We start from the raw sequence: 17,322 nt of genomic DNA, 5'->3' as shown, positions 1-17,322 counted from the left end.
TTATTTGATCAGATCAGTCGCGTTGGGACAGATTGAACGTGAATGGCTTACATAGTGGCACGAGCTGGTAGGGATCAAAGTTGTCCTTGGCATGCATCCTTGCCAGCAGACTCTTGGTGTCAGTCGTCGATGTCAGTTGCAGTTCATTTGGAACTAGTTCAACAATGCTGATTCCAAGTGGAATGATTTCTTTTGGATAGTTCCTCCTTGGCATATTGATGAACAGTGGAGATGATACTGTGAACAATAGTGGCTTGATTGGTATTAAACAGTTGGAGGGTACTGGATGAAGTTGTGTCCTGTCAAATATTTTGATCTAGATGGTTTGGATGATTGTATTAGTCACTTAATCAATCAGTCGATCAATTAGTTGCCGAGCTTACCTTGAAGTAGAGTGACTCTACACTTGGGAAATTCTCAATGTTTCCATGGATGGCCAACTTGATTGGATAGTTCTCGATGTACTCCAATGGCTTCTCGTGAGGTGGCGGTGGTAGTATGTTGACAGACTTGCGCTTGATTTGATTGTTTACAAATAATAGTGATGGTTCGTATTCCTTGATGAATAATGATAGATGTTCAAGTATGTCTGTACTAGTCGACTGAGGATGAATCCTTTGCTGCTTAAGTGGAGGTTCTAAATGAGCTATACTGTTGCGTTTCGGTATCGATTGAATGCGATCCAGTAGTCTGATCACTGGGCTTGGCGTTTCGATTGAGTACTTCTCGTTGAGTCTGGTCGAGGGAGAGTGTGAGTGAGTGAGCAGTGAGGGCAGTGAGTAAGTACTACTTACGATTTGAATGATGATAGTCTCTGTCTTAGGATATCCAATTGTTGGTCTGCTGTCGAGGAGTTGGATGATTGTACCAGACTGCCGAGGATGAAGACAATGTCGCCAACAAGTTTGAGTCCATTGAGCGATGTCTTGATCGTGGCATCCAGGCCAATGAACTGTACTTGCATCTTGTAGGCAAGGCTTGATATCTTTCTTCCAACAGACTGTGAGAGCTCATGGATTGAGCTTCGTTTGATCTGGATGGGACATTGAGTAGGTTAGTGGGTGAGTGAGGCAAGGCGAGGCGTGACCCTGGATGGAGGGGTCAATCAAACATACATTTACAATGAGCTTGATAAGCTTAAGATACATAAGGTAGAAGTCGGATGTAGGCTTGAGTATCCTGTTGATACTGGATATTCTCCAGAGGTTCCTTTCACATTCTTCAATCAATCTGACTATATGGCTGTGCTTGTTTTGTCTCAACAACTCAATGATTCCTTGGTTCTGATGACTGAGTGATGATACATTGTTGCCATACAGCAATGCCTGAGTATCCTTTAAGAACTTGGAAAGGTCGTCTTGTGATTCGAGTCGAAGTTGATCTAAATGAGAATGAATGAGTGAGTGATTTGAGTGATTGAGTGAATGATTAAGTCTTGTCGACGACATGATCATTACATTTGGTATGGGAGTCCGATGATGTATCCTCCTGGATGGTGCCGCCAGTCTGTAGAGACTGAGGGAAATACAGAGGATACTTGTCCTTGAAGTACAGGTGATGTTGTATCCAAAATGGTGGCAATAATGATAGAATGGTGTTGTTATGCTTGGCACTATTGAGTATTACAATCATGATGGCAACGTCTATAATGCAATGTGATTGATGTTAGTACAGTCAGTCCACATCCGTGATCAGTGGCGGATACTACTTACAAAATATGTCGTCCATGTTTGGTTCGACAGAGGCGAACTTGTTGTCGAGCTTGAGAAGGTCTTCGACGATGAACTCTGTCGAGGTGTTCTTGGAGCCAAGCTTGGAGAGACATTCAAAGATTGAGTAGAGGTCGCGTGGATACTTTTGAAGGTTGATGAGGAGTGCCTGAACAGTTGCATGCAGACAGGAGAAGTTGGACACGTGGATGCTCGTCAGAAGTCGGTGCACCGCCTGGCGCTCAGCCGACGACGAGTTTTCCAACGAGGCCAATATGACATGTAGCTGCTCCTCCTTGATCGTGACCATGTGTCCAATCTTTCGCAGACTGTTTATCGAGTTGATGCGCACTGATTCGATCTCGTCGGTGAAGATGTCCACGAGGAAGTCGATGTTCTTCTGGGCAAACTCATTGTTACGCACGCTTAGCTCGCACATGCTGTCGATGGCCGATGAGCGTACCTCGTAGAACTCGTCCTCCAGGCCTTGAATGAATGCGCCCGTTGCACCCGAGTCCACAAGACTCATCGATGACTCTGTTGAGGACATGAAGTCAATGTCACCCTCTGGTACAGCAATGTGTGTATAGTTGTTGTTGTTGTTGCCCTGTTGTTGTGGCTGCTGTTGCTGTTGTTGTTGCTGTTGATTCTGCTTGCTATACCTGCTGTGTCCAATCTGGAACTTCTTGCGACCTTTGTTATCATAATCAAACAGTATCTCCTTGCTCAATGTCTGAATGAGTTGAGTGATGCCCACGTCATATATGCAACCAAGTAGCTTGCAGGCACAGTTCCTAACAAGTACCGATGGGTCATTGACAGCATTGCAGATCTTCTTGAACACGTCGTCCACCAAACGTATCTTCTCGCTCTTGTTCCTCTCGCCAATCGTGCCAAGAACATGATTCGGATACACATTGCTTATGATCCACAACAACTTGATGCACTCCAATCTCACCTGTTCAAATGCGTCCACAAGCATCAGTGTCGTCTGTTGGTAGATCCTATATGATTGTCGATTGATTGAGTGAGTATGATTGATTGATTGATTGAGAGTGCACTCCGTCACGTGATCTCAAACATACTTGTTGACAGAGAGACTGCCACATCGATAGAAGATGGATGAGAGGGATTTGAGTGCTGCCTCGCGCACACGGTAGTCAGGGTCTTTGAGGAAGTTGACCATGATGCCTTGGACATCCTCAGACTCTTGTTCGTGCGCACGATTGATGCATCCAAGCAGGAGGAGACACTCACGACGCACCATTGGACTGCTGTTGTGGAGGAGTGGCTCGGCGGCGGTCGAGATGAGGAGCGCCAGCTTGACGTTCTTGGATGCCACGATGCCTCTGATTGCCGACAGTGCCGCGACGATCACCTTCTTGGAGTGTGTCAGCTTGACGGTCGATGAGAGGAGGAAGTTGATACAGGATGTGCTGTCGACGTAGGGATCGAGTGCCAGGCGTCCAAGCAGTCGCACCAACAGCACCAACACATCATTGTTGGTCTCGACAGCCATCTGTTTGCGAACGTTATATACGAGGTCTGATGCATTGTCTCGATGATTGACTGGTAACAGAGGGAGCAGGCTGAGTACGGCTTCAGTTCGAGTGCGTACATCTCCATCTGACAGCAACGCCATGTACATCTCAAGTGGGGCGTACAAGTTGGCAGAGCTTGCAGCAGGATATATCACGGCAGGTGTCTGTTGTTGTCCCGCCGATGATGTATCATTGTTGAATTGCAATGGTGTATGTTTGATCTGTTGTTGAGGATGTTGTGGCTGAGGTATTGTTGTTGTTGATGATGAGGACATGTGATGGGCACCTTGCGGTGACCTTACTGCCTGCGCTTGATTCCTGTTCATTGATCGAATAGTACAATTATGTGTATGTTCACACGCGGGGACATTGAATGAATGAAGATGAACTCCTCACTTTGTTTTCATTCATTCATTCTTGAACTTGCATCAATACAGATAATAGTAAACATATAATAATAAAAATAATAGGTTGATATACATGTATATATATTTATTAATACAATATAATATTATAACTTAGTATGATTGAGAGACACAGACCTTGGCATCGGCTGGTGTGGTGGAGTTGAAGCCATAGGGTGTCCAGAGCAACTCGATGAGAGATGGTTGTGCATTGGCTGGAATGTTCTCGATGAATAACATAGTACTGTCATTGTTCTTGGGATCGGTATACTCGGGGAGTGCATCACCCTTTGGTGAGAACCAATCCCTCACTCCAGTCTGCAACAGCTTGACAAACTTGGAGCCGTCCTTGTAGGTGACACGAATGGTGAAGTCGCAACCAGATGAATGGCAGAACCAGGCAAGGTCGCCAGTGTTTGGCGTGATCAGCTTGATCTGGGCTGGGTCGGTTGGATCGATGTGACGATTGAGGTTGCCAGTCCACTTGATCAGAGGATAGATGATGTTGCAGTTGGTGCAATTTGAGCCGACTCCATTGATGTACTGGATGATCACTGTGTACACAGGCACATCGCGCAGCATTGGAGTACCACTGTCCAGTTCGTAGAGTCCGTTACTGCTATTGGCAATCACACATGGCACTGTCTTCAAGTCGATGCTGTCCCATTTGACGTAGGACTTGGTCTCGGGCACCCAGGTCCAAAGAGCGCTGATGGAGTGGGCGCCATCCTTGGTGACAGAGGTGGATCCCTCGTAGAACCTCTGGATCCTGGCGACACTGTAATCGGCATACATGGTGTATGGGTTTCCCTTGGATTGGTCACCGCTGCCACCTTGCATTGGGTCCTGTCTGACACATTTACCATTGTCCATAATGGCCGAGCTGTTGCAGCCCTTGTAGTCAGATGAATTAGATGGGATGTAGATGGACAAGAACTCGTTGGTGTCCATGTTGAAGCCCCAAGCAGAACCGTTCAAACTTCCCCTGACATAGGGGAATGCGCCATTATTGTATGCTTCACCAGCATGCTTCAAGAGTGGTTATGTATCACATTGTTAGTAAGATTGATTAAAGTGATTGTATCAATGGATACATACCGGAAGGTTTTGTGCATGACCAACCTCATGGATCATGACACCATTGCTCACATCACCAGTGCCTCGCTTGCCACCTAGACTTGCAAGTCCACCCCCACAACCTTCATACTTTCCCTTGCTGTTGAGGGCCATGATTGGAGCCCAGACCACCTTGTTCTGATCACCATCACCATTGGTGCCCATCATGCGACTGAGGATTCCCAAGGTACTGCGGAACACATTGAACGAATCTCCGTCGGGCACCTCATCAAGGTTGTGAACGATCTTGGCGTACTGACCATCGGTATGTTGGACAAATGTCTTGAACTCAATCTTGCCAATTGGATGGTTGGCCACAGTCAGTCTGGAGACTGGCCATTGTTGATAGATGAAGCCTGCGTTCTTGGCCTCAGACTTGACGTCGTCAAACTTCTCAGAGTTGGTCTCATTGGCGCCAAAGAAGTAGATTGGCAGGTTCCAGAGGATGGCGTAGGAGCTGAAACCAACATTCACTGGGACCAGCTCGGTTGAGTTGTGGTTGTTGTTCTTGAACGACACTTGCATGCGTGGCAGGACGTACTTGGCAGGAAGACAAACGCTGTATGTGTTGTTGGCGAACATAGTGCCGTTGGACTCAGTGCGTGGTAGCTCTGATGGCAGGTTCAGGTCGATGGTGGTGGCGAGATCATAGATTGATTGATTGTTGGCGGTTGGCAACCAAACTTGGAGACGTGGTCTGTAAGTTGGTTCAATGACATCCTCAAACTCAACCAACACCAAAGTATCACGTTCACCAACCAAATGGAGCACAGTTGTGTCATTGTTTGGAGTCGTCCACTTACGGCCTTGTGCAGGAATAACATGGGTCTGGGCGAAATTCAGGTTCTTGATGGTGTAAGCAGGTCCTATATTTTGTATTGGTGATAGAAATCAATGTTAGTTGGATCAATCAATCAGTCATTATCAATAAACACATACCACTTGGACCTGGTTCACCATTGTTCCTTGTTAGGATGATGGCAGTTGGGATCACAATGGCGGCCACCACAATCAAAGCGACAACCACTGAAATGGTTATTATTACAGTCTTCTTGACCATTATAATATAAATATTATTATTACAAGTATTGATTAAATTATTATTGATATTGATGGATCAGAAAGAACATATTTATAATGTTTGATTGATTAATTGATATTGGATCAAAGAAATATTCAGATCGAATTGATTACATAGAATAAGATTTGTAATTGGTGTAGGTCATTCTATTAAATTGGAGTCCTTCATTACCCATATCGGTACTTAAAGACATTAACCCTACATTCTAAACGACCATTTAGCTCCTTATAACGTCTGATCTGATCCCAATAAATAAGAGTATGAATTCTTTTGTTTCGAGGTTGATAATGGCAGCACTACAACAATTACAAATATCTGATTATGGTGTGACCTTTGAGATTTTAGGAGCCCAACCTGATTCAGATGCCCTCTTGATTTACTCCTGCCCAATAATAATTGTAGTGGCAATCCAAGCCTGAATTTATTACAATTATAGCTCCTAAAAGCAGGAGCCACCTTTAATTTAATTAGATCGATGTGATCGTACTCTTATTTTTATTGTTACCTTAATCTCATGGGATTGAGATCTATTTCTGAATGGAGGTGGATGGATGGCTCCCATATTCGGAAGTTATTCATGGATTTATTAGGTTACATTAATTCATTATTAAGGATACAGAAAATTATAATAGGAATTTTCTGTTTATACTGGAAATACAAATACATAAATATGTATTATTAATAAAAAATATTTATTTAATATGATTGGGAGACAAGAACCTGGGCATCGGCTGGGGTAGTTGAGTTGAAGCCATAGGGTGTCCAAAGCAACTCGATGAGGGATGGTTGTTGGTTGCCAGGAATGTTCTCAAGGAATGTCATGGTGCTGGAACTGTCCTTTGGATCAAAGTACTCGGGGAGTGCAGGACCCTTTGGTGAGAACCAATCTCTCACTCCAGTCTGCAACAGCTTGACGTACTTGGAGCCGTCCTTGTAGGTGACCCGAATAGTGTAGTCGCATCCAGATACATGGCAGAACCAGGCCAGTGCTCCGGAGTTGGGGGTGATCTGCTTTATCTGGGCTGGGTCGGTTGGGTCGATGTGACGGAGCAGGTTACCAGTCCACTTGATCAGAGGATAGACGATGTTGCAGTTGGTACATGATGAACCGACGCCACTGATGTACTGGATGATAACTGTGTACACGGGTACGTCACGGAGTGCTGGGGTTCCCATGTCAAACTCGTACAGAGCATTGCTGTTGTTGACCAACACACATGGCACATTCTTCAAGTCGATGCTGTCCCATTGGACGTAGGACTTGGTCTCGGGCACCCAAGTCCAAAGACTACTGATCGAATGGGCGCCATCCTTGGTGACAGAGGTTGTTCCCTCGTAGAACCTCTGGATCCTGGCCGCGTAGAAGTCTGCAAACATGGTGTATGGGTTGCCCTTGGATTGGTCACCGCTGCCACCTTGCATCGGGTCCTGTCTGACACATCTACCATTGTCCATGATGGCAGATGTGTTGCAATTCTTGTAGTCCGATGAGTTGGATGGGATGTAGTTTGACAAGAACTCATTGGTATCCATGTTGAAGCCCCAAGCAGAGCCATTCAAACTACCCCTGACATAAGGGTAAGAACCATCGTTGTAAGCTTCGCCAGCATGCTATATAAATTTGGTAAAGTATTTAATTGTAAGTATTTGATTGATTGACTGAATGATACATTGAATGAATGTATACATACTGCAAGATTTTGTGAATGACCAATCTCGTGGATCATGACACCATTGCTCACATCACCAGTGCCGACTTTGCCACCCAACACCGCAAGACCACCTCCAAGACCAGAATACTTGGTACGGTTGTTCAGGGCCATGATTGGGCCCCAGATCAACTTGTTCTGATCACCATCACCATTGGCATTGAGAATTTTAGATAGGATACCAAGGGTGCTGCCCATCAATCTGAATGTATCACCATCGGCCACCTCGTTAAGGTTGTGAACAATCTTGGCATCTGAGTTCTTGGGGTGCTGAACGAAGGTCTTGAACTCAATTTTGCCAATTGGATGGTTGGCCACAGTCAGTCTGGAGACTGGCCACTGTTGATAGATGAAGGCGGTGTTCTTGGCCTCAGACTTGACGTCGTCGAACTTCTCAGAGTTGGTCTCATTGGCGCCAAAGTAGTAGAATGGTATGTTCCAGAGGATGGCGTAGGAGCTGAAGCCAACCTTCACTGGGACCAACTCGGTTGAGTTGTGGTTGTTGTTCTTGAACGACACTTGCATGCGTGGCAGGACATACTTGGCGGGCAGACGAACACTGTAAGTGTTGTTGGCGAACAGGGTGCCATTGGACTCAGTGCGTGGCAGTTCTGATGGCAAGTTCAGGTCAATGGTTGTGGCAAGATCATAGATTGATTGATTGTTGGCAGTTGGCAACCAAACTTGGAGACGTGGTCTGTATGTTGGTTCAATGACATCCTCAAACTCAACCAACACCAATGTATCACGTTCACCAACCAAATGGAGCTCATTTGTGGAATTGTTTGGAGTCGTCCACTTGCGGCCTTGGGCTGGAATCACATGAGTCTGGGCAAAATTCAAGTTCTTGATGGTGTAGGCAGGTCCTATATATTGAATTTAAGTTGTTAGTATTGGATTGAATATATTACGATTGATCAATGAATTAATCAATTATTTATAACATACCACTTGGACCTGGTTCACCATTGTTCCTTGTTAGGATGATGGTTGTTGGGATCACAATGGCGGCCACTACAATCAAAGCGACAACCACTGCAATTGTTATTATTACAGTCTTCTTGACCATTATTAAATAAATATTATTATACAAATAGGATTATTAAATATTATTATTATTATTACACAAGTATTATTATATATAAATAGGATTGTTACAGAAGGATTATTATTATTACAAGGTATTATTGATCGATTATATAAATTATGATTGATTGATTTATAGGATTGGATTGAATTAGATTAATTGGATGTATTGGATTTTCAAGTGAAAGAGCGAGATTGAATTGATTTAATTGGTGTAGGTCTGCGACGACAACGAGCGTTCGGAGGACCGACGGGTCACTCACTTTTAAAAGATTTATAGGGATCTAGAATGGATTGGATCTCACACGGTCCCAATAAATGCCACTACATTTTGTAGCTAAGGTCGTCGAAAGGGTGTTGACGACATGATTGATTGCGCCTTGTGCTTGCCAACAACCCGGCTTTGTACCTATTTTGTTATTGACAAAATAAATATCTCACTTATTTTCGTGTGACCTTTGGTTTGCTGAAGGTCAATCATGTGATAGGACCCACATGATTTACTCTCCCCCAACATTTGATCCCAGTTGTGATTACAAAAATAGTTCCTAATCGTAGGTGCTACAACAAGATTGATTGAACGATTGATTGATTGTCAGTAAATCGAATATTTGAATGACTTTAGAATGAAGAAGAATGAAGAATATGAATGAGTGAGAGAGTGAGTTAAAGTACGAATGAATGAATGCCCTTGAAAGAGTAAAGGTGATATTGGTTGTAGCTCGAAATTGAGGTGGATGTCAGTGTTGAGGGGGTCTCGATTCATTCAGATGGGTGCTGGTTGGCTCGAAGGTTACCGATTTAAGGATGAAGAGATGGGTTTGATGTTGTTGGTACAACCCTTACCATATATATGTGTTATAGATCTTTCATTGAATGTGTTACCCAAGTGGGTAGGGTACATCCACTTGGATTAATACTAATATTTGTAAACTCAAACAAATAATTAGACAGATAGATAATGTATAAATATATAAATATATATATAGTGTATGTATATTATGTTTGATTGCTCTTAGAATGACTGGGATACAACGACCTTGGCATTGGCTGGGGTGGTTGAGTTGAAGCCGTATGGGGTCCAGAGCAACTCGACGAGGGATGGTTGTTGGTTGCCAGGAATGTTCTCGACGAATGTCATTGTGCTGGAGCTTTCCAACGGGTTGGTGTACTCGGGGAGGGCATCACCCTTTGGTCCGAACCAACCTCTGACTCCACGTTGCAGCAGCTTAACGTACTTGGAGCCGTCCTTGTAGGTGACACGGATGGTGAAGTCGCAACCAGATGCATGGCAGAACCAAGCAAGGTCGCCAGTGTTGGGTGTGATTAGCTTGATCTGAGCTGGGTCAGTTGGGTCGATGTGACGGAGCAGGTTGCCAGTCCACTTGACCAGAGGATAGACAATGTTGCAGTTGGTGCAGTTTGAGCCGACTGCGTTGATGTACTGGATGATCACGGTGTACACTGGAACGTCGCGCAACACTGGAGTACCGCTGTCCATTCCGTAGAGGCCGTTGCTGTCGTTACCTGGGACAGCTGGAACTGTCTTCAAGTCGATACTGTCCCATTGGATGTAGGACTTGGTCTCGGGTACCCAGGTCCACAAACCACTCACAGAGTGAGCGCCATCCTTCTCAACCTCGGTAGATCCCTCGTAGAACTCCTGGATCTTTGCTGCGTTAAAGTCGGCAAACATGGTGAATGGGTTTCCCTTGGATTGGGCACCGCTGCCACCTTGCATTGGGTCTTGTCTGACACATTTGCCATTCAACATGACGGCCGAACTGTTGCAGCCCTTGTAGTCTGATGAGTTTGATGGGATGTAGATGGACAAGAACTCGTTGGTATTCATGTTGAAGCCCCATGTGGAACCGTTCAAACTACCCTTGAGGTAAGGGAATCCACCCTTGTCAAAGGATTCACCAGCATGCTACAAGTGGAAGTGATCAAACAACTTAGTTAGTAATTGATTGATTGAATGATTGAATGAGTGGATGAGTTGATGATACATACTGGTAGACCTTGAGCATGGCCAATCTCGTGAATCATGATACCGTTGCTAACATCACCAGTGCCTCTCTTGCCTCCACCAAGACCACCTCCAACTCCGTCGTATTTGCCCTGGTTGTTGAGTGCCATTAATGGAGCCCAGATCAACTTGTTCTGACCACCATCACCATTGGCACCAAACACACCAGAGATGAGACCGAGCACGTTGCCCATGAGACCGAAACCATCACCATTGACTATCTCGTTCAAGTTGGTTACTTTCTTGGCATTCGAACCCGTTGCATGCTGGACGATCGAGTTGAGTGACACCTTGCCAAATGGATGGTTGGCAATGGTGAGACGGGATACTGGCCACTGCTGGTAGATGAATGGGCCGTTCTTGATCTCGGACTTGACGTCGTCGAACTTCTCAGAGTTGTCCTCGTTGGCGCCAAAGAGGTAGAATGGCAGGTTCCAGAGGATGGCGTAGGAGCTGAATCCAACGTTCACATTGACTGGTGTGGTAGAGTTATGGTTGTTGTTCTTGAAGGTGACTTGCATGCGTGGCAGGACGTACTTGGCGGGCAGACGAACACTGTAAGTGTTGTTGGCGAACAGAGTGCCGTTGGATTCGGTTGGAGGCATCTCTATTGGCAGGTTCATGTCAATGGTGGTGGCAAGATCATAGATGGTTTGGTTCTTGGAGTTTGGCAACCAAACTTGGAGACGTGGTCTGTAAGTGGGCTCAATGACATCTTCAAACTCGACCAGCACCAAAGTCTCACGCTCACCAACCAAATGGAGCTCAGTTGTGTCATTGTTTGGAGTCCTCCATCTGCGGCCTTCTGGGGCAACAACGTGAGTCTGAGCGAATCTCAAGTTCTTGATTGTGTAGGCAGGTCCTGAAATATGGAAAGTGATTGATTGATTGATTGAGTAAGTGTTAGTAAGTGGAACTTTTCCAAATTTAATCAATCAATTGATTGAATTATTATACATACCATTGGGACCTGGTTCACCATTATTCTTGTTGGAGAAGACGACGGCGACTGGGATGACAATGGCAGCCACCACAATCAAAGCGACCACCACTGCTATGGTGATTATAATAGTTTTCTTTACCATTATTATATATTATTATTATTATTACAAGTTATAATTATACAAAGATATATATATATATATAATAATTAATGAGTTAGATAGTTTGAAACGAATGATCAAATTTGATCAATAAATAACCGTGGTTAGAACCATGTGAGTAGTGTCACCTACATTGGTCCGAACATGGTCATTCAGTAGGTTAGCATAGGTAATAGGACCTGCCTATGCCTTATTCACGCGGTTATCTTTGAAAGTTAATAATAATGTGTGATTGATTGAGTGAGTTAGAGTGAGACGAGTCGGGTGGGGTGCGGATGGGTGATTTGTTAAGGTTGGGTAGGATGGCTTTTGTGTAGAAGTAGAGCAAAAATGATCATGGGCTAGCCTACAACATGTCCGATACCATGCACACACCGACGATGGGGGTGTTGACGCTATTCGACATTGGCATTTTTCTCTCTGTTTTGAAAACGATCAAATATCAGATATTGAGTGTGTTGCATGGTTCGTACTCTGAAAAAGGGTACCCCATCAATCAGCATTAGGCTACTTAAATATTTGATTGTTTGGTAGGGTATGGTTAATAATAATAAAAATTATTGTCCTGTTGGTATTAAAGAGTCAGTCAACTTAGATATTTGAATCTGTTACAACATGTTTGATTGATTGGGTTCGCATCATTGTAATTATTATCTAAGTTGAGACCACTTCCACATTTACTAAATTGGGTACTTTCCTACTTAAAGTTCTAAGGTAACATGATCAAATATGTTGATGTCATTCAGATACTTAGATATAAATAATTAAAGTTATAAAAAAGATATTAAATTAATGTGTTTAATGTGGTGTGATTGATTGATCAATGAAACGATCAGAAACTTCTGGATATCAACACTTGAGCATTGGATGGTGTGGGCGAGGCATAGCCCATTGGAGTCCAGAGTAGCTCGACCAGGGTGATGGGCTTGTTGCCTGGTACATTCTCGACGAAGAGGTAGGTGCTAGCTGACTTCTTGGGATCGGTGTACTGGGGTTCGGCAGCACCCGCCATATCATAGAATGCTCTGACACCCTTTTGGAACAGCTTGGTGTACTTGGATCCGTCGTTGTAGGTGACACGCATGGTGTAGTCACAGCCAGATCCTGCGCAGAACCATCTCAGATTGCCCGAGTCGATGTTGAGCTCGGCTAGTTGTGTGGCGTCGGTGGGGTCGATGTGGCGGACCAAGTTGCCAGTCCACTTGGGAGATGGAGGATAAATGACGCTGCAGCCAGTGCACGATGAAGTTGGTGCGTTGATGTACTGGATCATGATGGTGTAGACGGGGACGTTGCGCACAGATGGTGCACCCATGTCCATGCCATAGATTCCATAAGACTCGTTGATGATCTTGAGTGGCACCACCTTCTGATCGATACTGTCCCACTGGACGAATGACTTGGTGTCGGGGAGGTAGGTTCTGATGCCACTGATCACATGTGCACCCTTGACCACTGTAGTCGAACCTTCGTACAGACTCTGAATGCGGCCAGCACTGTAGTCGGCATACATTGTGTATGGGTATCCAATTGACTGGCAACCTGCACCACCTTGCATTGGATCCTGTTTGATACACCTTCCATTGTAGATCACTCTGTCCTCCTCCTTGCAAGCCTCATACTCAGTTGAGTTGGAAGGGATGTACAATCCCAAGAACTCATTCGTGTTAAAGTTGAATCCCCAAGCTGATCCATCCACACTACCCTTAGCATAGGGGTAGCTTCCATCAGTGTAGGCTTCTCCAGCATGCTATTATTAAGTGATAGAATGAGTATTTGTTTGAGTGTGATTGATTGATTGTTTGAGTGATTACATACTGGTAGTCCTTGAGCATGTCCAACTTCATGGATCATCACTCCATCACTTTGTGCAGCACCGGTACCTTTGAGTCCACCTCCAAGTCCACCTCCAACTTCTTCATATTGTCCATTGGAATGAAGGGAGAGTAGTGGTGCCCAAGTAATAATGTTTGAATCTGAATCACCATTGGCTGTGACAATCCTATCGATAAAGTCAAGAACCAATCCCATTAGCTTGAACTGATCATTCTCAACAATGTTGTCCAAACTTGTGATCTTGTAGGCATCAGCACCATCAATGTGATGAATGACAGTGTTGAAGACAATCTTGCCCATTGGATGGTTAGCATGGATCAGCTTGGACACTGGCCATTGTTGGTAGATGAATGGTACATTGGCAGCCTTCTCAGCCTTGACCTGGGAGAAGGGGACAGAGTTGGTGTCATCAGCTCCAAACATGTAGAATGGAAGGTTGTAGAGGATGGCTGTTGAGGCGAATCCAACAACTGGGGCAACTGGGACAGTCGAGTTCTTCTTGTCGTTCTCAAATGTGACCTCGAATCCCTGAGTGATGTATTGGGCGGGGATACGTGCACTATACAAGTTCTCACCGAACTTTGGACCCTTGGACTCGGTGGGTGGCATCTCAAAAGGGAGGTTACAGTAGATGGTGGTGCCGAGATCCAATGAAGATGGGTTCTGGGCAGATGGATTCCAAACATGGAGTAGAGGTCTAAAGTCTGACACAATCTTCTCCTTGAACTCAACCAATACCATAGTATCACGATTACCAACCAAATGTAGTACTGTAGTCCTATTATCTGGGGTGGTCCACTTCAGTCCCTTGGGTGGGAGGACATGAGTTTGAACAAATTGGATATTCTTGATAGTGTATGCAGGTCCTATATATGTTTGATTGTTTGATTGATTAGGTTAGTTTGATTGGTTTATTGATTGATTGTTTGAGTGTGTGATCACAGATACATACCTGTTGGGTTGGGATTTGGAGTAGGTGTTGGAGTTCCAGTGGTTGATGAAGTTGTTGTGGACGATGAAGTAGTCGGCTTTTCCGTAGTGGAGGTAGTACTTGCTGTCGGACTTCCAGTTGTTGTTGTTGAAGATGGATCTCCAGAAGTGGTTGTGGAAGTAAAGGTTGTTGGAGAGTCCGTTGTAGATGCTTCAGATGTTGACGAAGATGTATCTTTAACATCATTATTATTCTTATTATTTAACAATACAATAGTAGTAGGTACTACAACAGCAGCCACAACAATAAGTGCAACCACTATTGTGATAGTAATAATAATGGTCTTTTTAACCATTCTTAATAAATAAATAAATAAATAAATAAATAATATATTATACAGAGATTATTTGTTTTATTATATATATGATTGAATTATTGATTTATTAATACTTTGTGGGAGAATTTAAAGACATTGATTGGTCAGTCATGTTAGTTTGATGCTTGTCAAACAAAGAGTATCATTAAACCCATTTGATCAAAATGGTAGATGTGTTGGAGGGACTCGGGCCTTTGTTATTATTTCGGAACCATTGGCTTTGAATGATCGGGGGAGATTTGATTGGGTACCAGAACCATCAATGGGTACCATGCAACCACAGTGATCACTCGCATTTCGTGTGCCAAATTAAGGGCTACAAATATCTCAAATTGCCACTTTTTATCCATTTATAAAAGTGATGGTTCTTCCCCCATCAACAAGCCATATGAATGTCAAACATACATCATAGAGAAGAGATAAAGTATGTAGTCAGTGAGTGATAGTTTATTAGAATGATTGAGAGACCAACACTTTGGCATCGGAAGCCAAGATGGTTCTGAAGCCATAGGGTGTCCAGAGGAGTTCGACCAAGGTAACTTGAAGATCAGCAGGGATATTCTCGATGATTGTGAATGTACTGTCATTGTCCTTGGGATCTAAACAGTCGGGATCAACCTCACCATTCTGGTCGAACCACTTCCTAACGCCAACCTGCAACAGCTTGATGTACTTTGAGCCGTCCTTGTAGGTGACGCGCAGGGTGAAGTCGCAGCCGGACTGTTTGCAGTACCAGTCAATGTCGCCAGTGTTGATGGGCGAGAGCTGCTTCTCGTCCGTCGGTCGATGTGACGATTGAGGTTGCCCGTCCACTTGATCAGAGGATAGACAATGTTGCAGTTGGTGCAAGACGAGTTGATGGCGTTGATGTACTGGATGATCACAGTGTAGACAGGGACATCACGGAGCACGGGCATGCCATCGTCCATACCATACAGTCCATAGGATGTGTTCACAATGGGATAGGGTACATTCACCAAATTGACATCGTCCCATTTGATGTAGGACTGTGTCTCTGGCACCCATATGGGCGCGCCCTCATAGAACTGTTGGATCTTGCCAGCGTTGAAGTCGGAGAACATTGTGTAGGGGTAGCCTTTGGCTTGGTCACCACTACCGCCTTGCATTGGGTCCTGTCTGACACACCTGTCATCCCTCATTATATTACCATCATCCTTGCAATCATCATAATCTGATGAGTTTGATGGGATATAGATGGACAAGAACTCGTTTGTATCAAAGTTGAAGCCCCATACTGAACCATTCAGACTTCCCCTAACATAAGGGAAGGCTCCATTATTGAAGGCTTCACCAGCATGCTAATATAAGTTGAATATGGGTAAAAGTTAATGAGTGATTGAGTGAATAAGCGAATGATGGAGTGAGTGAATGATTCTTTTAATACATACTGGAAGACCTTGTGCATGACCGACCTCATGGATAATTAATCCATTGCTGATATCACCAGTTGCTCTTCTGCCTCCACCAAGTCCACCGTCAACAGTTCCATATTCACCATGCTTGTTGATTGACATTAAAGGAGACCAGATCACTTTGTTTTGTGAACCATCACCATTGGCATCAAATATACGAGAGAGAAATCCAAGTACTGTAGCCATTATTCCAAATCCATCATTGTTTGTAATCTCATCCAAGTTGGTAACCTTCCTAGCTTCGTATCCATTAACATGTTGGACAATTGTATCCAAAGACACTATACCCATTGCATGATTTGCAGTAGTGAGTGAGGACACTGGCCATTGTTGATAGATGAATAACTTATTCTTGGACTCGTCTTTGATTTGACTAAATGGATATGAGTTGGTGTCGTTTGCTCCAAAGAGGTAGAATGGCAAATTCCAGAGTATAGCAGAACTTGCCATGCCAACCAAGGGTTCAACAGGAGTTGTGGACTTCTTGTGATCATTCTCAAATGTTACTTGCATTCCTGGCATAACAAAGTTGGCAGGGATACCTGCACTGTATGTGTTATCAGCAAACATGGGACCGTTGGACTCGGTAGGGGGTAGCTCAAATGGTAGGTTGCAGTAGATGGTGGTGACCAACTCATTTGATCCAGGAGACTTGGTCGATGGATTCCAAACATGGAGAAGTGGTCTAAAGTCTGACACTATCCGATCCTCAAACTCTACCAATACCATTGTCCGACGTTGTCCAACAAGATGAAGTACAGTAGTTGAATTGTTTGGGGTTCTCCATTTCAATCCCTGAGGTGGCAACACATGAGTTTGGACAAAGTTGATTGTCTTGATAGAATATGCTTCTGTTTGAATATCCCAAAGGATTGAATATTAGTAAATTGGAATTATAATTAAAATACAGAATATATGTTAACAAACTTGGATCAGGTTTAGGTGTCAAAGTTTGAGTTGGTGTTGGT

At 44.1% G+C, this 17,322-nt stretch overlaps 6 protein-coding genes across 6 annotated transcripts; all 6 read right to left on the bottom strand.

Moving 5' to 3' along the window:
* Positions 1-13: 13 nt before the first annotated feature.
* On the bottom strand, positions 14-3,525 carry SAMD00019534_106290 (hypothetical protein; the record flags this gene model as incomplete). The annotated part of the gene is made up of 7 exons (XM_012894064.1): positions 14-316; positions 384-735; positions 795-1,033; positions 1,116-1,381; positions 1,458-1,643; positions 1,713-2,713; positions 2,795-3,525. The coding sequence occupies 7 exons, from the start codon at positions 3,523-3,525 to the stop codon at positions 14-16; spliced, it is 3,078 nt and encodes a 1,025-aa protein (XP_012749518.1).
* A 243-nt stretch (positions 3,526-3,768) lies between these two features.
* On the bottom strand, positions 3,769-5,830 carry SAMD00019534_106280 (hypothetical protein; the record flags this gene model as incomplete). The annotated part of the gene is made up of 3 exons (XM_012894063.1): positions 3,769-4,683; positions 4,753-5,636; positions 5,710-5,830. The coding sequence occupies 3 exons, from the start codon at positions 5,828-5,830 to the stop codon at positions 3,769-3,771; spliced, it is 1,920 nt and encodes a 639-aa protein (XP_012749517.1).
* Positions 5,831-6,547: 717 nt separating this feature from the next.
* On the bottom strand, positions 6,548-8,629 carry SAMD00019534_106270 (hypothetical protein; the record flags this gene model as incomplete). Its single annotated transcript, XM_012894062.1, has 3 exons — positions 6,548-7,462; positions 7,543-8,426; positions 8,509-8,629. The coding sequence occupies 3 exons, from the start codon at positions 8,627-8,629 to the stop codon at positions 6,548-6,550; spliced, it is 1,920 nt and encodes a 639-aa protein (XP_012749516.1).
* Positions 8,630-9,661: 1,032 nt separating this feature from the next.
* Positions 9,662-11,760, bottom strand: SAMD00019534_106260 (hypothetical protein; the record flags this gene model as incomplete). The annotated part of the gene is made up of 3 exons (XM_012894061.1): positions 9,662-10,576; positions 10,660-11,537; positions 11,637-11,760. 3 exons carry the CDS (start codon positions 11,758-11,760, stop codon positions 9,662-9,664), a joined length of 1,917 nt encoding a protein of 638 aa, XP_012749515.1.
* Positions 11,761-12,610: 850 nt separating this feature from the next.
* On the bottom strand, positions 12,611-14,900 carry SAMD00019534_106250 (hypothetical protein; the record flags this gene model as incomplete). Its single annotated transcript, XM_012894060.1, has 3 exons — positions 12,611-13,528; positions 13,597-14,480; positions 14,567-14,900. 3 exons carry the CDS (start codon positions 14,898-14,900, stop codon positions 12,611-12,613), a joined length of 2,136 nt encoding a protein of 711 aa, XP_012749514.1.
* A 471-nt stretch (positions 14,901-15,371) lies between these two features.
* Positions 15,372-17,083, bottom strand: SAMD00019534_106240 (hypothetical protein; the record flags this gene model as incomplete). The annotated part of the gene is made up of 3 exons (XM_012894059.1): positions 15,372-15,733; positions 15,853-16,240; positions 16,331-17,083. 3 exons carry the CDS (start codon positions 17,081-17,083, stop codon positions 15,372-15,374), a joined length of 1,503 nt encoding a protein of 500 aa, XP_012749513.1.
* Positions 17,084-17,322: the final 239 nt, after the last annotated feature.

The sequence above is a fragment of the Acytostelium subglobosum genome (genome assembly GCF_000787575.1).
Source record: "Acytostelium subglobosum LB1 DNA, scaffold: scaffold28, whole genome shotgun sequence".
NCBI classification, from domain to species: domain Eukaryota; phylum Evosea; class Eumycetozoa; order Acytosteliales; family Acytosteliaceae; genus Acytostelium; species Acytostelium subglobosum.
Note: the sequence above shows the minus strand (reverse complement) of the source record. Positions and strands in the feature narration are given on the sequence as shown.